Source organism: Dama dama, chromosome 29, assembly GCF_033118175.1.
Source record: "Dama dama isolate Ldn47 chromosome 29, ASM3311817v1, whole genome shotgun sequence".
Classification (NCBI taxonomy): Eukaryota; Metazoa; Chordata; class Mammalia; order Artiodactyla; family Cervidae; genus Dama; species Dama dama.
In genome coordinates this window covers 11753383-11777578 of record NC_083709.1, presented here as the reverse complement: position 1 = coordinate 11777578, position 24196 = coordinate 11753383, and the positions used below count along the sequence as shown (strand labels likewise).

The 24196-nt window shown below is 42.2% G+C and overlaps 1 protein-coding gene across 1 annotated transcript; it reads left to right on the top strand.

The window, feature by feature from the left end:
* The first annotated feature begins 309 nt into the window (after nucleotides 1-309).
* On the top strand, nucleotides 310-23209 carry LOC133048499 (kynurenine/alpha-aminoadipate aminotransferase, mitochondrial). Its single transcript, XM_061132194.1, has 13 exons — nucleotides 310-607; nucleotides 1184-1352; nucleotides 2691-2823; nucleotides 6855-6929; nucleotides 8769-8978; nucleotides 10041-10106; nucleotides 11129-11211; nucleotides 11620-11716; nucleotides 12890-12951; nucleotides 13219-13283; nucleotides 17345-17451; nucleotides 21184-21285; nucleotides 22217-23209. Exons 1-13 carry the CDS (start codon nucleotides 541-543, stop codon nucleotides 22256-22258), a joined length of 1278 nt encoding a protein of 425 aa, XP_060988177.1. The 5' UTR covers nucleotides 310-540; the 3' UTR covers nucleotides 22259-23209.
* Nucleotides 23210-24196: the final 987 nt, after the last annotated feature.

Genomic DNA, 24196 nt, shown 5'->3' with positions numbered 1-24196 from the left:
GACACACGACCGAGCCAGAGGCGCCCGGCCGGCCTCGGATTGGAGGGGCGGACCATCAGGGCGGGGCCGGAATGGAGGCGTGTTCTCGGGCTGGAGGAGAGGACCGGTCCAGAGGCGCCGCCAGGGGTGGGGTTGACCTGCACCCACAGGGACGCCGGGGCTCACGGGCTGGAGGCGGGAGACGAGACCCGAGCTGCGGCACGCAGCCAGTACGGGGGTGGAGGCGTGGTCTCGGGGCGAGAAACCGACTGGAGCGGTGGCCATTGGCTCTAGACTACGTCACGCAGGGAGGGAGGGGGCACGCGTCGTGACCCTGGGAGTGGACTTTGTCAGGCCTGCCACCCACCGCCGGATCCTAACCAGGCCCGAGCGCAGCCTGCAGCCGGGACTCTGGCGGTCTCTCCTGGCCCTGCACGCCAGAAACCAATACCCAGAGGAGGTGCCTTTCTCAGGCAAGGGTTAGGCGGCCGGACTGAGGAAGATCCTCGGTTTTCCTAGTCTTCAGCCACCGAAGGAGGGTCTTGGTGCTCCAATCGGAGAATGAATTACGCTCGGTTCATCACCGCCACAAGCGTGGCCAGAAAGCCTTCTACCATCCGAGTCATGAGTGAGTCCGAGCTGCGCCCCTCTCCCATGGGCTGGAAGGGGAGGGGGGGGGGGGGGTCCCCGCAAAGCGGCTCCAGCCTGGGTGAACCTGGCTCTGCGCAGACTGGCACAGAAATCGGGCTGGAACTGGCGCGAGGGCAGTGAATCTCCAACAGAGAGAGGCCAGGCCGCGGTCCTGGTTAGAGACCAGGGGGCTCTCCTGGGCGCAGGGGTCAGGGTTCAGCACAGCCTGCAGGCGCTGTGCAGAGTGGGAGGGCGGGGACCCAGGACAGAAGAGGGTGTGGGAGCCTGGCAGGCAGGGAGGGCCGAGTGGAGGAGGGTTTTCTGTTACTGTGGCCTCTGCTTTGTCTGGGTGATCAGTCGGCCTTCTCAGTGGCACATGTTGATTCCTCAGTTCCTCCACTACTGAGGTCAGTCCAGACAAGTCATCTTCTATGTTTCTTTCAGACTAGCATTCTATCACTAGACATGGTTACACTGTAAAGTGTTATTGACTTTAATGAAACATGCTGAACCATCTCTGTTTATGAAAGTCTTCACTGAAAGTGTTTCTTCTTCTTTTCCATATTTATTGTAGCTGAAATACTGAGCAAGGCACCGAAATCTGTTATCTCCTTGGCAACTGGGGCACCAAACCCCAACATGTTCCCTTTCAAGACTGCCGTTATCACCATAGAAAACGGAAAACCCATCCAATTTAATGAACAGATGATGAAGAGAGCACTGCAGTATTCTCAGAGTGCTGGGTACTGATCAGTAGTTCAGCTGCTAACTTGTGTGGACTCTGTGACCCCATGGACCGTAGCACACCTGGCTTCCCTGTCCTTCACTATCCCCCAGAGTTTACTCAAACTCATGTCCGCTGTGTCAGTGATGCCATCCAACCACCGTATGCTCTGCCGCCCCATTCTCCTCCTCCTCTCAATCTGATCAGCAGACGATTTAACTTAGTTGGTTCATTTTCATGAGCAGTATTCTACAGCCGGCAGATAAAGCATCTTGTGTCTTTTTAAACCGGATATTCAGCATTTAGGAAGGTTTGGGGAAGAGTTTTCAAAGAGTAATTAAGAGCAGCAATGTTTCTGACTACTTAAGATCCCTAGTGACTGATTCTCAACCTTCTATGACTAGGAGAGGGAGAAGTTTTTTAAAGTAGGTACCATTTGTGCTCAGACTGGGAAAAAAAAAAAAAAAAGAAAACATAGATAGGTAAAGAAACCAGGATAGGAGAAAGGAGGAGTGGATGACGCAGGAAGCAGACATTTTAGGTCCTGAGAAAAAGTTTTAATGATTATGTTTCCATGCTAACCAGGCAGCTATGGAAATGTGTTGCCTGCAGTTGAGATGTATTTAATTTCATAAAGGCAAATGGAACAACTATTCTAAAGCTTTCCTTAGCTGGTCTTCTTCCACTGATGAAGAGTAACTTACAGACTGTCTATTAATTATATTTTATTAGTCCATTGCTTTGTGATGGAAGAATAATGCATGTTAGGTACATAATTGTATATAATGTATACCGAGAACACACCTGCCAATGCAGGAGACATAAGAGATGTGGGTTTGATCCTGGGGTTGGGAAGATCCCCTACAGAAAAAAATGACAACCCACTCCAGTATTCTTACAAGCATAATCCCATGGACAGAGAAGCCTGGCAAGCTACATTTCATGGTGTTGGAAAGAGTAGGAAACGACTAAGCAACTAACACATACAGGCTTTTCTTTCCATGATGCAAAGAACTTAATGAACCTGAACTTCAGGTATCCTACAAAATCTCCCTAAGAAAAACAAAAAGGCAATACCATAGTGAATGCTCTAACGGAAAAGAAAAACTATAGGTTTTGGAATAAGAAAGCTTTAGATTCAAGTCTCAACTGTTTTAACCACCAGCTGATTAATTTATGTGAATTTCTTACTCTGTAAGCTTCTTGCCTTGTATTTTAAGTAAAAATAGTAATATCAGCGAAAGGAATTCAAAGATTTTTAAACTGAATATATAAAGTGCCTGATATGACCATTTAGTTGCTGTCTACTATTATGATTTTCACTACTGTCAATTTTTAAATGCATTTTATGCTTTAGAATCCCAGAGCTGTTATCCTGGCTAAAACAGTTACAAGTAAAATTGCATAATCCGCCCACCATCCATTATGCACCCAGCCAAGGGCAGATGGACATATGCGTCACATGTGGCAGCCAACAAGGTCTCTGTAAGGTAAGAGTGGAGGGGAAGGGCACCCATGGAAAGAATCTAACATGTGCACCCATATTGCCATCTCTCCCTTAACCACAGAGCAGCATGTTTTGTGGGTTAGGAAATCTTCAACAGAATCATAAAGGGAACCTGAAGACATTCACCAACATGACTCCTCTTAAACAGAGAGCCCAGAGCTCTGAGTCCTTAGGACAAGGTTTCCTGCAGCTTAGTGAGCTCGGATCAGTTTCATGTGGCTCAGAGATGCAGGCTAATTTGAGTTAGGCTGTGGTTATGTCCGTATGACTTTTAAATTCTTCGAGGGTGTGTCGTGACCCTCCTGAGATGAGGCCTCATCCCTTTGCATGTCTGCTGCTGTCATCGTCTGTACCAGCGGCCTCCTGCGCCCCATCTCCCTCTCGGCCACGCTTCTCCAGATCTGAGGATGCGTCTGTGGCTGTGGCTGACTTCTCCCCTGGGCTGGCGTCTTCTCTCTCTGTCTCTCTCTTGGCTGCACTTCTCCAGATCTAAGGATGCGTCTGTGGCTGTAGCTGACTTCTCCCCTGGGCTGGCGTCTTCTATGTCTCTCTGTCTCCCTCTCGGCCACGCTTCTCCAGATCTGAGGATGCGTCTGTGGCTGTGGCTGACTTCTCCCCTGGGCTGGCATCTTCTCTGTCTCTCTGTCTCCCTCTGGGCCACGCTTCTGCAGGTCTGAGGATGCATCTGTGGCTGTGGCTGACTTCTCCCCTGGGCTGGCGTCTTCTCTCTCTGTCTCTCTCTCGGCCGCACTTCTCCAGATCTGAGGATGCGTCTGTGGCTGTGGCTGACTTCTCCCCTGGGCTGGCGTCTTCTCTCTCTGTCTCTCTCTCGGCCGCACTTCTCCAGATCTGAGGATGCGTCTGTGGCTGTGGCTGACTTCTCCCCTGGGCTGGCGTCTTCTCTGTCTCTCTCTCGGCCACGCTTCTCCAGATCTGAGGATGCGTCTGTGGCTGTGGCTGCCTTCTCCCCTGGGCTGGCGGCCTCTCTGTCTCTCTTTCATTCTTTCTGTTTGTCTCTCTCTCAGCCTCTCTCCTGGTAGCCCACTGAGGTCTCCAACACTGGGTGTGCCCCCATTTAAAGAGACAGTGTTCTCAGTCTCATATCTTTTTCTTTTCTTTTTCTTGAATAATTACTCCTGGATAAGGAGGTTCTATATTAGTCTGCACATCTAGCTTAAAGTATGACTCTTGTTTATATCAAACCAGAGTGGTTTTCTTGTTCCTCTTATGTAAATGTGAAACCTATAATCTGGTTACTTTTAATGAATTTTAATTAAATTATTATTACAGAATAATGTATTGAAGTAATAACACTTTAAAACTTCCTCACTGTTTTATGACTTAATTAGGACAAAGACATGGATAAGCTGCTGTTTGAGGTTTTTTTTTTTTCTTGAAGAGAAATATTTGTGATGCCCCAGACCAGTAGGAAAAAAGTTCTTTTCAGTGAAATACCTTTCTTAGAAAGGTACACCATGAGCCTTTATTTTTCCCCCACAAAAGATGCTCTGGAAAGTTTCTTCTTTGTCTGTCTCAACATTAGTCCTATCAAAGAGGAAGACAGCACACATGGCCAAAAACATTAGTAACTCACTGGCTTATAGCCATGCAGTTACAGAGGCCTCCTGGGAATATGGTTTAGCATTTCTTCCACTTTGCTCTCCAGAATAAATATTATTTTAGGTGTACAAATCTCTAATAATAAACAGCACTCACTCCTCATTTAGGATTTTGGACTTTGTCATGTCCCCTTACCAGCATAGGAAATGTTGGTCATGAGGTTTTCATCTGATCCATGGACTATACATGGATTTGCTTGGTCCTAGGAGGGCCTGTAAAATGTAAATCAACTAACTTGTCAGAGGAAACTGTGTTTGTCGTAAAACGCCTAAAGCTCATAAGAAATAGTAAATGGAATATCCTAGGCCAAATCAGGAAAGAAAAGTCAGATCTTCTGTCTCAATGGATACTGGCCGTGATGTTTGTCAAGAGCTCTAGGTTGTTAAAATGATACAGAGGAGAGGCTTGACCTGGGGATGATGAAACATCCCAGGGTAGGAAAGGATGGTTCTGTGCCTTGGGTAAGATTAGTTGGAACGTGTTGGGGTCCTTTAATAGACCGGAACCTGGTGGTCTGGAGTTGACAATAAGAAAGTGAAAGAGAGAAAGAAAGAAAGACAGACATGGGGACCCAAGCTCCGATGGAGCAAGGGTGCTTTATTAGCAGAAATGCAAGCTTATGTATCTTTAGTAAGATGATTACTCAGCTATTACACAGGAAGAAATTTTATCAATAGCCACAATATGGATAGTCTAATACATACAAAGTCACGGATGCTGAAAAGAGTCACTGAAGGGGATTCATACATGTCTCATCCTATGACCTCAGTCCTGGGAACAGTGTGCTGTGTCACTCGTTCCCAGAAAAGGAACTGATAAGAAACAGAGAATCCTTGAAAAGTGGCAACATATTGGATTCCTTAAAATCAAACGTCCCCTGACAGGAAAGGACCCCTCTGATTCAGGCAGGAACATCTCTGTCTGGCTCTACTGATGTCCTGAGGCATCACACTGTCCTCAAGATCTGCTTTGATTTGCAGGCCTGGTCTCCCTTGACCTCTGAGTCTCCCGAGCCCTTGCTGAAACCACCCTTTCTGGAACACTCCCCTGTCCTTGCCCTGCCCACCCTGCAGTGTCCATGGTTCACAGGAGCCCCGCAAGACTGGGCCTCAGGCCTCTTCCCCTTCCCGCACACACCGCCCCTGGGCATCACACCAGGGGATCAGGCCCACGCCTCCATCGCCAGGCGCCCTCCACATCCACGTGTCCACCACCCACACTGGCCTCATCCCAGGCTGCTTCAGTGGCACCTCACACAAAAACACTCACCTGCTTCTCCCTCAGAAACAGACAACATTCGGGGTGTTTTCCAGTGAATGACACCCCTCCCATCACCTTACTGTACAGCCAGAAATCCAGAGGTCCCTCCTTACCCCTCCTTCTACACTTCCCCTCAGCCCACAGTCACGTCCCTTGCTTCTGGTTTCCTAAATGCCCCTCAGTTCTCTTCAGCTCCACCACCCCATCCAGACCACCCTTGCCTTTGCCTGGGACTGCAGCAAAAACCTCCCAAATGAGCCTAAAATCTTTCCAGACTCCACCTGGATTCTCATTTTTCTTTCATACTTTGATTTTGCAGCCAGCATGACCTTCTCTTACACTTGCCTGATCTCATGACTCCTGGGTCCCGCCCTCTACTTAAAACTCTCCCTGGCTCACTTGTCCAAAGGCCTCCATGGGATGCTGTCCCTCCACTTTCTTCTGACCTCCCTCCACTCTCCTCTTCACACTCCACCTCAAGCCACAGGATTCTTTCAGTTTCTCAAATGTCTACCTATTGTCACCTCTTCCCCAACTCTTCACTTCCTCAAGGAAGCTTTCCCTGAATACGCCAAGTCTGCTGAGTGATGAGCACTTAGAACACTGGCATCACACAGTAGTGCTTATCGCTGATGCTACATGTATATTTATCTGAGCAGTGTCTAGCTCAGCACACTAGCACCTTCAGGAGGGTAAAACCATCCATATAATCTTTGCTTTCTCTCCATACATTACACAGGCCTGGCTTATAACAGAGACAAACTTTTTTCAAAGAAAGCATAAATGTGTTTGGGATTCAAATCAGTTCTGTTATTTTTCAGTGTAGATGAGAGGTTGGCAAACTATGGCTTGAGAGCCACAGAGAATCATCCCATGTCTGATCCTTAAGTAGCGCGTTGCTGGAACTCAGCCACACCGTCGGCTTGCACGTTGCCTATGGCTGCGCTCTCACCACAGAGGCAGAGATGAGTAGGGGCAGCACAGACCCCAGGCCCACAGAACACGTCCCATCTGGCATTTATGAAAAACTTGCCAACTCCCACTCTGGAACCCTGGTCAGCTCAAAAAAAAGTTGTGGGGGTTTCTACAACTGGAAATCATACTCTCCAAGCTAACCTGTGCTTCTTTTGTTAGGTGTTTGAAATGATCGTTAATCCTGGAGATAATATCCTTGTAAATGAACCTATTTATTCAGGAACAATTCATGCTGTGAGTACACATTCTTACAAAAGGCAACTCTTTTTTATAGTAAATAAAGAGAAAGCACTGCACCTTTAGAATTATCTGCCCACTGAAAAATACAATAGCATCCTTCTTTGTGAAGAAGAGAAGTTTTAACAGAAGCAAAATATGCTAACCATAACTTCTCATATATACATTTCTTTTTACAAAGTCTAAGTGTAGAGGTGCTAAAATTCAGTTGTGCAAAATCCTGTCCAGTGTTCTTAATATTTCACTTGAAATGCCTGTTAATTTACAAAGACATTTTGTCTTTACTTTTGTAAAGATATTTTGTCTTTTGTCATTACTGTCTATTTTACCACATGTCTAAGACAAATCATATGTCAATGTAATATAACTAAACCTATCAGTATGACCAGGACGTTCACATCTAGTGTTTATTATAAGACTCTAGACCCAGAATGAAGAAGCGGATCACCTGCTCTGCTGGGCCCTGGTCAGAACTCAGCACTCTCTGGGGCACAATACTTTGGGGCTGATGTGAACATAGCCTGGACCACAGTCAGAGAGAAGCAACCAGAGTAACAAAAATTTAGAAATAAGACCATACGTTCAATGCTCTTTTCCACAGAGGAGATCCATGGGGACATGAGGATTGTCCTCAATTACCTTAACGTTAGCCGTGTCACAGAGGAGTTAGATTTGTCTGTGTGTGTCCTTAGGTTGACAGAACTGGAACCAAAGTGTGGAAACTACAGGGAAGAAATTTCAACTCAATTTCAAAATAAATTTCAACTAATTAACCATCAGCTTTACCCACTCTCTGAGGAAAAAAGCAAACCCATCCCTGCAGGCGCTCAAAGAAAGCAGCCAGACACAAAAGAACAAATATTGTGTGATTCCCCTTATACAAAATATATAAAACAAGCAAACTCATAGAGACCAGAAGCTGATTAGAGGTGACCAAGCACTGGGGAGGGGGGAGTGGGGAGTTGTTGCTTAGTGGGTACACGTTTCTGTTTGGAGTGATGAAATGATTCTGGAATGGATAGTGTCATGAGATGCACACATTGCGAACAGTTATTGCCACTGAATCACACTTTAGAATGGCACAGTTTTTACCACAACTTTAAAAACTAAAATAAAATAATTCCCTTTTCTTCATGATTGGAGACTAATTATTAATTACGTTCCTAAACTATACATATAAAACTTGCATCTATGTAAATAGCTGGATGCACACACACTGTCACATGCCCAAACAGAGATCTGTGCCAGGCTCTAAGGAAAGAGGCTGAAGTTCCGTGTGCAAGACTTCTATAAAACTATGTTCATGAACAAGGCCACTACTATCAACTTCAGCCTCTGTAGTCGGTACAGTATTGAAGTACTTGCACACCCCTTGAGGAGACATGGCCCTGATGCTCCTTGGTGTCCCAGCACCACTCTGGCCCCCCGAACCCTCTCCTGAGACCACCCTGAAACCCCCAAAGTGCAGAGCTATGCTGGCATGGCAGGGGGTCTCCAGGACCCCACTCCACCCGGCTCTGTGTCTGTTGCTCCCACGCTACACCGCTTGTCCAATATTTTGAGTATCACCTCTGCTTATAACTTTTTATATATGAGCATCACAGGTGCTTTCTAAGATTGATTTCCTTTCTCAAAATCATTCCTTAATAAACACCTGTTTTATGAACCAGTTCTAATCATAATCATGAAGATAATGCAGTGTGGGCATAGAGCTGAGGGCAGGTTTGTGTTTAAGGGTGTAAATGGTAACACTCTCCTTAGTGTAAGAACCCTTGGCCCTGATATTTTGTAATCAGGTCTCAATCTCGGACTTGCTTTTCTCTGTTTATTTGACAGCTGCAACCTCTGGGCTGCAACATGATTAATGTTTCCAGTGATGAGCACGGGATTATTCCAGACTCCCTCAGAGAAATACTTTCCAAATGGAAACCAGAAGATTCAAAGGACCCCGAGAAAAACACCCCCAAATTTCTTTACACTGTCCCAAATGGCAACAACCCTGCTGGGAACTCGTTAACAGCTGAGCGCAAAAGGGAGATCTATGAGGTATTTTCAGAGAAGGTGTTACATACTTGTGTTCTTGTTTCTTTCTGACTCTTTAGAAGAGTGCTCTCAAGTTCCTTCTCTTATTAGCCCCTTGCTCTCAATGAAGATGGTTTTTAATAAAACGAAGTCATCTATGCCAGTGTTGCCACAAATTTAAATGCAAGAAATTACTACAGTCTGGTGGACTATGATATGTTTCTTTCCCTTTAATTGATATTTCCATTGAAAGAGATGCTATTCTTGGTGGGGTGTTACACTCACCTCTTACTCCCTTTTTTTCTGTCTGCCCCTCCTCTCCCACCTCCAGTCCATCCCGTGGCCCCCACTACCCAAACCCACCATCTCCTCAGCCACCCTCCCCGCTGACCCTGGGACTCCTTCACGGGGCTGCTCCCCCCACACACAGCCCGTCCCCCAGCGCCGGCCCCACCACCAGTCACTGAATCCTTCCTACTCTCGTGTGGAGCACCAGGCCCAACTCCAGCCGCTTCCCACCACACACGGAAAATAAAGGTAAAAGTCCTTCACTCCCACACACTGATGGGACCTGGGCCTCTGCTCCCAACCTGGGGGCTCTCACAGCCTTCCCTCTGTCCCTTAAGCAGCCATGCCTTCTAGAAACTTCTGTCCCTAAAACACACCAAGGATTTTCTGACTCCAGGGCCATTGCTCCCTGCTCTCTCAGTCTAAACATCTTCTCCCCCGGCATCTGCACAGCTGATCCTTCCGGTCAGCCTGAGCTCCCCTGGAGCTTCCCTGTCTCTCTCTCTCAAACATCAGCCTCTTCAACCATCTGCTGGGCCCTCAGAACCTCCCACCTAATCCTCCTCTGGTCACGATCTAGGAGCTCAGGTTCTGTCTTTACCACCAGAATGAAAGTTCTGTGAGGACAGAGCCTTTAGGGCTGCTTCCTCCTCCTAGGACAGCGGGGACTCAGTAGTTGCTGGGAGGAATGAATGAATGATTGAATGAGTACAAAGAACTATGACTGATTTCAAGTAATTTTCATCTTAGACAGCTCTTAACTTTAACCTTACTCTAACTTTATCTAACATGTTTTAGCTCGCAAGAAAATATGACTTCCTCGTCATAGAAGATGATCCTTACTATTTTATGCAGTTCAACAAGGTAAGTGACAGTGTCAACTCAGCCCACAATTAGAAGACGGGGTGTTGTTAATGCACGTGATTGCATTTTGGCCTGGCTGCTGAATATTTTCATCTGTGGTGTTAACTGCTTATTCCAGAAATTCCCTACTTTTAGAATAATGGCTGGCCATCTGTGCCAGACATGTGAAGGAACATGTGAGTCAAGGTGAAGGTCGTCTTGACTCCATAAACATGGTACCAGGGGTGTGGAGTGAGTGTCTCCTGGGGTGTCAGCCTCAGTCTCTCAGGGGTGGCTGATGGGCTGGAGGACTTGGGAGCTGTGTTCAGAGAGAAGGCGGAGGGCTGTGCTCAGTCAGTGATGTAGCTGTGAGCAGAGGAGGGCGTTCCTAGCATCATGCTCCCTGCCTGCCATCCCTGTCACGTAGGGACAGGAACTCACCTGCACAATAAAGGACTTCTAGATCCTTCCCCACTGTCCATGTGCATCACTGTCCCCGAGCATTGTTCCCTAGGAGACAACAGTAATGGTACAGACTCCAGTGCCCGGTTCCTCAAAATCTAACACTAGAATTGTTCTCAGGGCTGCAGAGAACAGACACATGGGTTCAGTCCCCACTACGAATCTACTGAAAAGAAACACAACTCTTGGCTTTTTACCTATTTACCTGACTATCAGGCCTGCCTGCCACCCACCTTAAACACAACCATGGCCCCCTTCCCTGTGGGCATTTACTTTGGAATAAATGTGGAAGATTCACCATTGCACGCTGACTACATGGCTCATCTTCATTTATACTTTTTTGTGTTTCTAGTTGTTCTAAGGGTCAGCATTCTCTCTCTAAGGAGCCCTGCATGCTGATAGCTCTCCTCATTCTGGTCTTTTCCAAACTAATTTTCCTGGAATCCTTCCTGGAAATCCATTCATCCTGGATCTCAAGCCTTGGGACAAGGAAGTCCTATGTGAAGTTTCCCCACTCTCTGCACAAAGGAGGGATACAGACTCTAACAGATATAAATACTGTATTTATCTTCCATTTCAAGCCCTGGGCACCGACATTTCTCTCCATGGATGTGGATGGGCGTGTCATCCGAGCTGACTCTTTTTCCAAAGTCCTGTCCTCGGGGTAAGGCCCTGGCTCTGCCTTCAGGCTGCAGATAAAGGTGACAGGGGCTGCCCCTCAGCATCTTTTAGTACAAAAAGTGCTTCTCGTTTAAGGAGCTTGTATTCCACTCACCTTAACACATCTGTTTGAATATTACTAACATATTTTCTCCCAATCCATCCCCACTGGTCAAAGATCCTTGACCATTAAGCTATACCTGTAAGGGGACTGGCCAGATTTGGGTGCATGTACAGAAGAATTTAAAAATATCTCATCAGATATTCATTCTATTTTAAGTGTACAATTAAGTTTAAATGTGTACTTTAAATAAGAAGTAGTTTTACTAGAAGGTGTTAAATTTCATGAAATCAGTAACATGGTATTAACTGATAATGCATGACTGGTAATGTGCCTTTTCGTTTTGAGCAGGTTGAGAATAGGGTTTATAACTGGTCCAAAGCCCTTGATTGAGAGAATTGTTTTACACATACAAGTTTCAACAATGCACCCCAGCACTTTTGCTCAGGTAATGACAGTTTATGAAATATGAATTTTTTGAATCAGATCATAAAAGAAATAGATGTTGGCAAATAAAATAGAGTAAAGCGTCACCAACAGAGATATCACTGACTGCATCTGTAGCTCCACATGGACTAGCTAGACAGCACATATTTGCTCTAAAAGGCAAAAGAGTTTTGAATGGACCTGATGCTGTTTCAAGTGTAGACCAAGCCCCTTGAGAGTCAGATGTCATTCATCTTGTGTCCTGGCATCTAGCCCAGGAACCTCATAAAAACAGTGTTAAACTCAACCGGATGGAAGGGGTTTGGTGAAGTAACACAGTTCGCTCCACTGTCCTGAAGTCTAAGGGCAAGGGTTCCAAACCTGCCAGTTGCCAGGTGTCTGCCTTCACTGCCCATGTGCTAACCTCCCTACAGACACCGGCCGGAATGTATTTTAATTAAAAGACAGTAAAGTTATTTTTGGAGATTGGATAAATTTCTTCATAAGCTTTGAGAAATTATTGGACCCATTCCTAAGGCAACCTTGAAAATCAAACCTTGAGGACAGAACTGCTACCTGTGAAGGCCAAAAGAGTAGTTTATGTAGAATGGACATTTGTTTGATATTATATATTCCACAAAGTGCAGATGCCCTGTGTTTTATCACCTTGGGGACTTTTCCCATATCTTCTGTATCTGTTATCAAGCAAATTTCACTATCCATTTACAACATTTAGAACATCTATTCTGGATAAAAAATCTCTGGAAATATTGTATAAATATTGTATAAGTTCATGCATCAACTGTATGCATTTTATACTTAGAGAGGCCATCCAGGGCAGCATTTATTGGGGGCATCTGGGACTACACAGCCTGACTTGAGTCCAGGCTCTGTGAGAAGCAGCCTAATAAGGGTATCACAAAGACCAACTAATCTGAAATATTAATACATTCACATGTTACAGCAGTTTCTGACACACAGTGAGAACCTTATAAATATCTGTTGTTTTTAATATTATTGTGCAACAATATTGTTGTTGTCACTATTGTTAATCAACGCTGTTATAAGTTACTGACTCTAAAAAGCTTGGTGCATCTTCTTGGTGTGGTCTGCACATAATCAAGAGTGATTTGCTTTCATTTTTGGCAAAAACACATTTAGAGCATGAACCCTGTTTCTGTCCCATGCTTTTTAGCTCCTGGTCTCACAGCTTCTATACCAATGGGGAGAAGAGGGCTTCCTGGCTCACGTAGACAGGTACTGTACTTGAGGTTTCATACTTTACATAGACATGGACTTCACTCTATTAATTTTCATTTTTTAATTATTCCAAAATAATGGAAAAACCACAAATTAGAAAGTTTACCGCTGGACGGGTCAAAGAAATATGGTCTATTCCCTCATCAAGAATTCAACACCTTCATCAAGATACAAAATAGATTCTTATAGACTGGACCCTCAGAGCCTTTTGGATTCTGCAATCAGTATAGCAAACACATCTTTTTCATTGTTTTCTTCCTCTAGGGTTATTGATTTCTACAGGAAGCAGAGGGATGCATTAATGGCAGCAGCAGACAAGTGGTTAAGTGGTGAGTGGAATGCACATCCTATCCTGGAATGAGCAGCAGTGCTTATGTGAGTGAGTGATACCACAGAGTATTGTTAATAATCCTGGGGAAGGAAACAGGGTCCAGGAGGATTCTTGGCAAGAAAATGCTACCCTATGAATAATCTTAGTAGTAATAGCACAAAGAAATAAAGGAAAACAATAGAATGGCAAAGACTAGAGATCTCTCCAAGAAAATTAGAGATACCAAGGGAACAGTTCATGCAAAGATGGGCACAATAAAGGACAGAAATGGTAAGAACCTAACAGAAACAGAAGAAATTGAGAAGAGGTGGCAGGAATACACAGAAGAACTGTACAAAAAAGGTCTTAATGACCTGGATAACCACTATGGTGTGGTTACTAACCTAGAGCCAGACATCCTGGAGTGTGAAGTCAAGTGGACCTTAGGAGGAATCACTATGAACAAAACTAGTGGAGGTGATGGAATTCCAGGCAAGCTATTTCAAATCCTAAAAGATGATGCTGTGAAAGTGCTGCACTCAATATGCCAGCAAATTGGGAAAACTCAGCAGTGGCCACAGGACTGGAAAAGGTCAGTTTTCTTTCCAATTCCAAAGAAAGGCAATCCCAAAGAATGCTTAAACTACCGCACAATTTTGCTCATTTCACATGATAGCAAGGTAATGCTCAAAATCCTTCAAGCTAGGCTTCAACAGTACGTGAACCAAGAACTTCCAGATGTTCAAGCTGAATTTAGAAAAGGCAGAGGAACCAGACATCAAATTGCCAACATCCATTGGATCATAGAAAAAACAAGGGAATTGAAGAAAAACATCTACTTCTGCTTCACTGACTATGCTAAAGTCTTTGATTGTGTGGATCACAACAAACTGTGGGAAATTCTTAAAGAATTGGGAATACCAGACCACCTTACCTGCCTCCTGATAAACCTGTAGGCATGTCAAGAAGCAACAGTTAGAACCAGACATGAACAATGGACCATTTCAAAACTGGAAAAGGAGTATGTCAAGGCTGTATATTGTCACCATGCTTATTTAATTTATATGAAGAATACATCACATGAAATGCCAGGTTGGATGAAGCACAAGCTGGAATCAAGACTGCTGGGAGTAATATCAATAACCTCAGATATGCAGATGATGCCACCTTAATGGAAGAAAGTAAAGAACTAAATCGCCTCTTCATGAAGGTGAAAGAGGAGACTGGAAAAGCTGGCTTAAAACTCAGCATTCAGAAAATTAAGATCATGGCATCTGGTCCCATCACTTCATGACAAATAGACGGGAAAAGAATGAAAACAGTGACAGACTTTATTTTCTTGGGTTGCAAAATCACTGTGGATGGTAACTGCAGCCACAAAATTAAAAGATGCTTGCTCTTTGGAAGAAAAGTTATGACAAACCTAGACAGCATATTAAAAAACAGACTTCACTTTGCTGAGAAAGGTCCATTTAGTCAAAGCTATGGTTTTTTCAGTAGTCATATATGGATGTGAGTGTTGGACCATAAAGAAATCTGAGCACTGAAGAACTGAGGCTTTTGAACTGTGGTGTTGGAGAAGACTGTTGAGAGTCCCTTGGACTCTCCAACCAGTCCATCCTAAAGGAAATCAGTCCTGAATATTCACTGGGTGGATTGATGCTGAAGCTGAAGCTCCAATACTTTGGCCACCTGATGCAAAGAACTGACTCAATGGAAAAGACCCTGATGGTGGGAAGGATTGAAGGCAGGAGGAGAAGGGGATGACCGAGGATGAGATGGTTGGATGGCATCATCCACTCAATGGACACAAGTCTGAGCAAATTCTGAAAGACAGTGAAGGACAGAAAAGCCTGGCTTGCTGCAGTCAGTGGGGTCACAGAGTCGGACACGACTGAGCGACTGAACAGCAGCACAAACACTGACACAGCTCTACATGTTTCTGTTATGAAGTCTAAACCTGACTTCAGTGGAGGATCTGTGCTTTAAAAAAAATATCAATTAGGCTAACAGTCAACCAGCAATAACCTACTTAAAGCCAACATCTGTACTGAAAGGTTTTCAAAATTTTGCTCCAAACATAAGAGGAATTGTGACATGAGCAATATATTCCTTTTCTAACCTGACTCCATAAAGACAAAATGGTACTATAGTACAAACTAAATGCAATCTAAGGTGGATTTCTCATTACAGGTGATTTGCCTTGTAATTATTAACTTCATTTATCTAATATTTTCTATCACTAATCTGATTTCAGAATGGTTTAGATTTAATTGTCTATGAATGAAGAAAGTAAAATGAATTGCGTGACTTTAATTATACCACTGAAAATGCCTTTGGCAAGAGTAATAGTAAATACAAAGTATCAATTCCTTGTTTCCATCACATCTGCTTCCCTATGAAGTCTTATCTTTTTGATAAGATCTTTTTGTATCACTTCTATCATGTTGAAAAAAAGGTTTTAATCCTCATCCATGTTTTTTTTTTCCCCCTAAAGACTAATGACTAAAATCCAAGTAACTCTTGTTCCTTCTTGGTTTCTCTATGCTTATATTCAATGAAACAAAGCCTACAAATATACCTGGAATTCTTGAATTTTAAGTACTTCTTAATTGTGCATGCATGCTGAGTTGCTAAGTCATGTTCAACTCTTTGGTACTCCATGGACTATGCCCATGGGATTTCCCAGGCAAGAATACTGGCATGGGTTGCTATTACCTTCTCCAAGGGATCTTCCCAATCCAAGAAATCGAATCTGCATCTCCTGCATTGGCAGGTGGATTCTTTATCACTGACCTACCTGGGAAGCCCATACTTCTTAATTATTAGTACATTCTGATTTAAAATAATATCAATAATCTCAGATATGCAGATGACACCACCCTTATGGCAGAAAGCCAAGAGGAACTAAAAAGCCTCTTGATGAAAGTGAAAGAGGAGAGTGAAAAAGCTGGCTTAAAGCTCAACATTCAGAAAACTAAGATCATGGCATCGGGTCCCATCACTTCATGGGAAATAGATGGGGAAACAGTGGAAACAGTGGCAGACTATTTTTTTGGGCTCCAAAATCACTGCAGATGGTGACTGCAGGCATGAAATTAAAAGACGGTTACTCCTTGGAAGGAAAGTTATGACCAACCTAGATAGCATATTAAAAAGCAGAGACGTTACTTTGCCAACAAAGGTCCGTCTAGTCAAGGCTATTGTTTTTCCAGTGGTCACATATGGATGTGAGAGTTGGACTGTGAAGAAAGCTGAGCACCGAAGAATTGATGCTTTTGAACTGTGGTGTTGGAGAAGACTCTTGAGAGTCCCTTGGACTGCAAGGAAATCCAACCAGTCCATCCTAAAGCAGATCAGTCCTGGGTGTTCATTGGAAAGACTGATGCTGAAGCTGAAACTCCAATACTTTGGGAGCCTCATGCGAAGAGTTGACTCATTGGAAAAGACCCTGATGCTGGGAGGGACTGGGGACAGGAGGAGAACGGGACGACAGAGGATGAGATGGCTGGATGGCATCACCGACTCAATGGACATGTGTTTGAGTAGATTCCAGGAGTTTGTGATGGACAGGGAGGCCTGGCGTGCTGCGATTTATGGGGTCACAAAGAGTCAGACATGACTGAGCGACTGAACTGAAACTGAACTGAACTGATTAAAAAAAAAAAAAAACTTCATTAGACTTCTGAACAACTATATAAATGATATGATTTATTGAAACACTAGAAGACTCTAGAAAGAGTTGAGGAATCCTCTCCTAAAGTTGAGTCTCTTAGGGGCAGCTCTAAGGAAGGGAGGTGGACATGACGCTGGAGTTCCTGAATGGCCCTGAGACCCACTAAAATCCTAAATATACATGAGTCCCCTCACTCCCTTTCAAACGTTCCCCTTGCTTTTTGAAATAAAAGTGTAACGCTCATTTTCAAGACTCATAAAACTATGTTTAAAAAAAAAAATGCTATCCCCTGGGGAACTTTTTTGGAAATACTAGTTTACAGTTACTGCAGTACATCATTTAAGCAATATAGTTGACATCATAAACAATGGCCTTGGGAAATATTTCCTCTCTTCTCTTTGTAGGTTTGGCAGAATGGCATGTTCCTACTGCAGGAATGTTTCTGTGGGTTAAAATTAAGGGCATTCATGATGTAAGAAAATTGATTGAAGAAAAAGCCTTTAAGAAAGAGGTAAAATGGGGGGTGGGGGGGAAGCTATACTTTTTCTTTAAGGTGATATCTTCACAAAAACAGTGAGAGATGTTTATTGTTGCCCACCAACTCAAGGATGATTTTGCCTACCAGTTACGATATCTTATTATTCGGATCATAATAGATTAGGGGGGCTGTTTTTTTAATATTTACTTATTTACTTGGCTGTACCAGTCTTTGTTCCAGCATAAAAGCTTCACTGTGGCATGTGCAATCTAGTTCCCCAACCAGAGATCAAACCCAGAGCCTCTGCATTGGGAGTGCAAAGTCTGAGCCATGGGACCACAAGGGAAGTCCTAAGATCACGATAGATTTGGGGTTACAGAATTAGTCTCCTGGTCTAAACTAGGGGAAATACAGTCATTCAGCTCAGCTACTGGGTAGCTTACTGGCTAAGAGCACAGCCTCTGGAGCCACAGTCCTTAGGAGTGAGCCCAGCTCCAGCCCTGCCATGATACGTGGTGCTGGGTGAGGTGTTCTTACCAAGTCTCATCTGGAAAATGCAAATAAAAGGAATCTCTCCCTCTTAGGGTTGCTATGATGATGACAGGCGTCAACATGGAAAAACACTTAGACTAATGCTTGGAACATTGTTTACAATGCTAACTATTGGCCATTATAATATTTAAAGTAGAAAGGTTTTTTTCCTGACTATGAAAGTATCATCATACTTCATTAAAGCATAATGAAAAAATTTTAAATAGCCCATAGAGTTACCACCCAGATTTTATTACCATTTGTTGATATATTTTCTTGAGGAGTTTGTATATACCTAGTATTTTGGCTGTGAAATTATTTTTTAAAGTATAGTTGATTTTCAGTGTTACATTAGTCTCGTGTATACCATACTGATTCAAAATTTTTGAAGGTTAGACTTCATTTAAAGTTATAAAATATTGGCTATATTCCCTATGCTATATAATATATCCCTGTATCTTATTTATTTTATCCATAGTAGTTTGTACATCTTATTCCTCTATTTCTATATTGCCCCTCCCTGCTCTCTCTTCCCACTGGTGACCACAAGTTTGTTCTCTATAGGTATGGGTCTGTTTCTTGCTGTTGTATTTATTTTTTAGATTCTGCATCTAAGTGACAACATGGTATTTCTCTTCTTCTGAATTATTTCACTAGGCATAATACCCTCCAAGTCCATTCTTGTTGTCACAAATGGCAGGACTTCATTTTCCTCTGGCTGAGTTCCAATGTATATGTGTATCACATCTTCTTTATTCATTCATGTTTGATGAACACTTAGGTTGTTCCTTTGTCTTCTGTATTGTAAATAATATTGGGGTGTGTGTATCTATTCAAATTAGTGTTTTCTATTTTTCCAGATATATGATTGGATTGGAATTGCTGGATCATATGGTAGCTCTATTTTTAATTTTTTGAGGAACCTCAATATTGTTTTCCATAGTGACTGCACCACTTTACTTTTCCACCAACAGTACATGAGGGTTCCCTTCTCTCCACATCCTTGCCAACACTTGTTATTTGTGTTCTTTTTGTTTATAGCCATTCTGAGAGGTGTGAGGTGATATCTCACTATGGTTTTACTTTGCATTTCTCTGATAATTAGTGATGTTGAACATCCTTTCATGCATTTGTGGATGATCTGCATTTTTAGTCAATTTTGTAATATGGCTATGCAATTGTTTTAAATGATTAAAATTACACAGGAAAGTTTACATCCTGCTTTTTTTACTTAAAATTATCCTGCAAAGGTTGCTACTGGGTTTTTCTCTCCTTTTATACTTAAATCGTAAGTATACTTAGATTTCATTCAGGGGCATTGATTATACTGAGAAATCTAAACTTTTTTGTCTGGCTTTCCAATTTACCAATTATCCTTTCTCTATTAATTGATTCCTTTACTGTGTTTGTCTGTCTTTTCTAAACACCCAGGTCTGTTTCTAGTATACCTTTTTTCTTGAAGCAGTGAGTACAAAAGAACAGACTGTTGATATTGGCCAACTCCCATGCTAGAGCATAAGAGACGAGGCAGTCTAGAGGCCAGAGCTGGGAACTGGCTGACTGGACCCGAGACCAAATCCACTCCCCTGGCAAAGTCACTCACCTTCTCTAAGCGTTGTACTTGCGCACAGGACTCATGCTTTATGAATGTTTTAATGCTAATGACAGCACATAGTAAATGCTTAATAAATACTTACATGACTCAAAGAAGTGCATTTTAGTATAATAAGTCAATTTTATAACATTGTTTGCTTTCTTATCAATGCCATAATCATCCGGAACATTTGATGAATGGCTATTTGTGTGTATCCCTGAGCTAGGAGCTAAGGATACAGACTTCATATTTTATTATAGTTTTTTCAGTCCCCTTCATTTATTCCATATTCCCTGTTGCATGTACCTTTAACTTTTCTACATAATCACCAACTTTATCACCACTCTATTAGTCTAGACTTTGACCATCTTGGAAGGAAATTACTACCACTTCCTCCTTCTCTACAGAAATTTGCTTCTGACACATTCCAAAAGAGTCCCACAATATTGAGAGAAATTATGGTTTTCATTCTAGATGCTTCCCAGGTGGTACTAGTGGTAAAGAACCCGCAGGAGATGCGGGTGTGATCCCCAGGTCGGGAAGGTCCCCTGGATGAGGGCATGACAATCCATTCCAGTATTCTTGCCTGGAGAATCCCATGGACAGAGGAGCTTGGTAGGCTACTGTCCATAGTGTCACACAACTGAAGCGAGTTAGCACATTAGTCAAGACACAAAACTCATCTTCTGCCTTGAAATCTTCTCCCCAGAATGCCCCAGATCATTTCATTCCCAACTCATCTAACTTCAGCAGAGAGGTCCCAAGTTTACACCATGTAACAAGCAGTTACTTGAAACTTTGACTGTCATGATTGTACTAGACAACCATCTCAAAGATTTTATTTCTGACTCAGGGACAATTTTCAAAGACATGGTTTGCAGGCTCCTCTGCTCCTGCCATGAGTCAGAGACCCAGGTTCGTGGCCACCTTCTTGCTCTTCATTTTTCAACACACAGATCCAAGATGACTGCACACTGCAGAGGGCATGAAGGGTCACACAGGGAGATGTTCAGGGGCCAGGCTGAGAAGGAGCACCAAGACGACCCCTCTCCTGGCTGGGATGCAAGCACTCAGCCACAGGCATCTAGAGAGAGGCTGGGAAGTGTTTTCATGGCCAGGAAGCAGTGGACATGTGCTTTAGGGCAGTGAGCTGCCGGCCACAGAGGTCGCCAAGTAGAGCGGGTGTCCCACCATTTGGACACAATCAGTTGACATTTTTACTCCATCACTCTGTGTATTAAGTGTTACCACCTCTTTGAGTAATCAATTTTCTTTTCACTCGGGGCCTCCACACTGTATCTTCTCCCTGAAGGACTCTTCCCTTACTTTTTGCTTGATCAACACCTACTTATCTCTCAAGTCCCAGCTTAAAGGTCACCTCCAAATTTGATACCTTAAAAAGAGGTTTGGATTTATTTCACTTTTCTAGTTACATTAAATATTTATATACTCTTCCAGTTCTATGCTTTTAGTTTTGTTTACTGTATGACATGCAGAATTTTTATATAAATTGATTTTTCTCTTGTGATTTCTTTAATTGCTTTTAAACTTAAAAAGTCTTCCCCTACTCAGGTTAGATTTTCCTCTATTTTTATTGTCCCTTTAATGGAATATCACCTATTTTCTGTAAACTCTGTCAGATATTCATGCTTCCGGGATGTGGTTTCTACATTGATAGTTCAGCTCCTTGCCCCTACTTCAGAGCATCCTTCTCTTCAGCTTCTCCAGAACAGATGGACTTGGTGAGTACCATATTCTCTTTAGAGAAACACTAGATATCAATTTATTTTTTGTGTTCATTTGTGAGTTACAACATTATTTGTAGTCTTCCTTGTTTTCTGAAAAGCGAGAATAATTGGAAAGTCATAACCTACCATTCAAAGAAATTGCCAAACTTCTTCAGAAAAATGATGAGAGCAAGTTGCAGTTGAATTTTTATTGTCTTCATGAAGTTTTGAGACCCACTCAACATTGTTTGCAGATTATCAACATGTTACAAAGAGAAACTCTTTCACTCCTTCATGGAATTAACATGAGCCAAAAGTACAAATTCATTAAGTCATCACTCTATCTCTGAAGGAAAAATTCAGCAAAGGTCAAATAAAATAATATTAATGATTAGAGTTAATTAATTGATTAATCACAAAGTCTATCTTCAACCAAGATAACAGGAAGTAAGTTCCTAGGCACTGACTGGTGTGTCGGGAACTCACAGAAAAGCCATAAACTGAGATCCAGTAACAGTGAGAAGAGCATATACATATCCTGGGAGATGGGTGTCTCTGGGTGTGTTCTTGATTTACTTGCTTTCTCACATCATTAAATACGCTTTTCATAAGTTATATATGAATAGAGTTGGACAACTGAAACTATACAGAAGGCATATGCAAGTGAGGGAGTATATGCAAAAACCAATTTGTGTTGTGACAGAAAAAGATGATCTTGAGGGAATAAGAATTTTAAAAAATTCCTAGGACTCTGATATGCTTCCATGTTCATATATTAGTGGACATGATGGCATCTGACTCAGATAAAGCTGAGGTTAAGCCTGACCTTACATTGTCTGATCTCAACCTAAAGATGGACTCTCTTTTTTTGAATTTTTAAAGTTATGACAGACTTTTCCTAAATGGCATCCTAATTTTCTTAATTCTTCTCTCTGTTCTATTTTAGGCCTTTCAGAGATTGGCCCAACTTATAAAAGAATCTTTATGAAGAAATCAAACTCTTCATAGCACTCATGGATTTCAGATGCTATGTATTTATCTGTATTTCAGCAAGAAGAAGCAATCATTGGTGCTATCTGATTTACAGATAGGGTTTCACTAAATATGTCATGCCTGTAGTAATTTAACTACACAACTTTCAAAGTGCCCTTGAACCCATCAGATCTCCAAAATATATTTATAATTCATCCATATCTTTTGATAAATATTCAACCCACACAGTTAATTTTATCCTGGATTTTATTGTAAAGAACTCTGTATTCACTTTATAATTTCCCATAAATCTTCTTTGAAACTGACATTTTATAGTAAATTATTTATAAGCCAATAAGTTAAAAATGGCATATAATGTGAACTTTATCTCTTTTTAAGGAAATGTTATAAAAGCTTCCACCTGGTGCAGTAGTAAAGAATCTGCCCACCAATTCAAGAGACTCAGGTTCAATCCCTGGGTTGGGAAGATCCCCTGGAGTAGGAAACCCACTCCAGTATTCTTACTGGGAAATCCCATGGACCGAGGAGCCTTGCGGGTTAGTCTGCCACACAAAGAGGTCACAAAGAGTCTGACATGACTGAGCACTCACTTACTCAATGAAAGCTTATTGCAAAAGTTGTTAGAATTTGACCATTATGTATAATTTTCAGTAAGAGTATCACAGACATTATATAATATAAAAATCTCTATAACATGAAATTCCAAAACTAAACATTCCTAAATATGTTCCTATTAATTCTGAGGAGGAGAGATTGAGGACTTTGAAAAATGTACTACATTGTATTTTATGATTCTACACAACTTCAAAAACACATTCTTACCAGTTATGTGATTTCAAGTTACTACATATCTTTGAGGTACTCAGGATATACTTTTTAATGATTTTCTTTCTCATCTTTTACGATCTTTATTTTCCCATCTGATTATTAAAAATATGCTCATGTAATTTTTCAGATAATCCAGGAAATGTAAGAATAAAGTAAAAGCCACTGCCTCTCTCACCACACCATTTATCATTCACCCTTTTAGATGTTTCTGTGCATGTACATGTAATATATAAAAAAATAGGATGTCATTAGGACAGTGTCATAAATACCCTGCATCTGTTTTCTGTCGCTATAGAACAATTTACCAGCATTCCAATTTAGTCATTTTAAAATTATCAGGTCCTTTAAGGAATTAGGAAGTATAGATTACTGTCATTCCCAAGATCCTTGTGTACATAAATACCTCCATCACAGTTATTATTTTTCCACCATGTGAATGAATTGGAATGTTTGCTCCTGGTGGTCATTGCTATAGCTATTTCAAGCTGACTTAAAATGAACAACTGTCAGGAAGCACAGAGAGTCACAGGCAGAATAAATCTGGGGGGAACATGAAGATATACATACTAATCAAACTGACAAAAATTAAAGACAAAGGAAAAATATTAAAAGCTAAAAAAGGAAAAGGAAAAAATAACATACAATGTAATTCCCATGGGGTTATCAGCTGATTTCTCAGCAGAAACACTGGCCAGGAAGGAGTGACATGATAGCTTTAAAGTGAGGAAAGGGAAGAAACTGAATACCCAGCGAGGCTTTCATGCAGATTTGACAGAAAAATCAAAAGCTTTACAGATAAACAAAAGCTAAGAGAACTCAGCACCACCAGACCAGCTTTACGACAAATGCCAAAGGAACTTCCCCAGGTGGAAAAGAAAAGGCCACAACTAGAAAGAAGAAAATTATGAATGGACAAGCTCACTGGTCAAGGCACACATGATAAACACAGGAAATCAACCACACCTGAATATATCAAAAGCATCAATCACGAGGAAAGCACAATGCAGGGTATTGGAAATGCATCTGAAATTAAAAGACCAGCAACTTAAAATAATTGTGTTTATATATAAATGCTGTATCAAAACCTCCTGGTCACCACAAACTG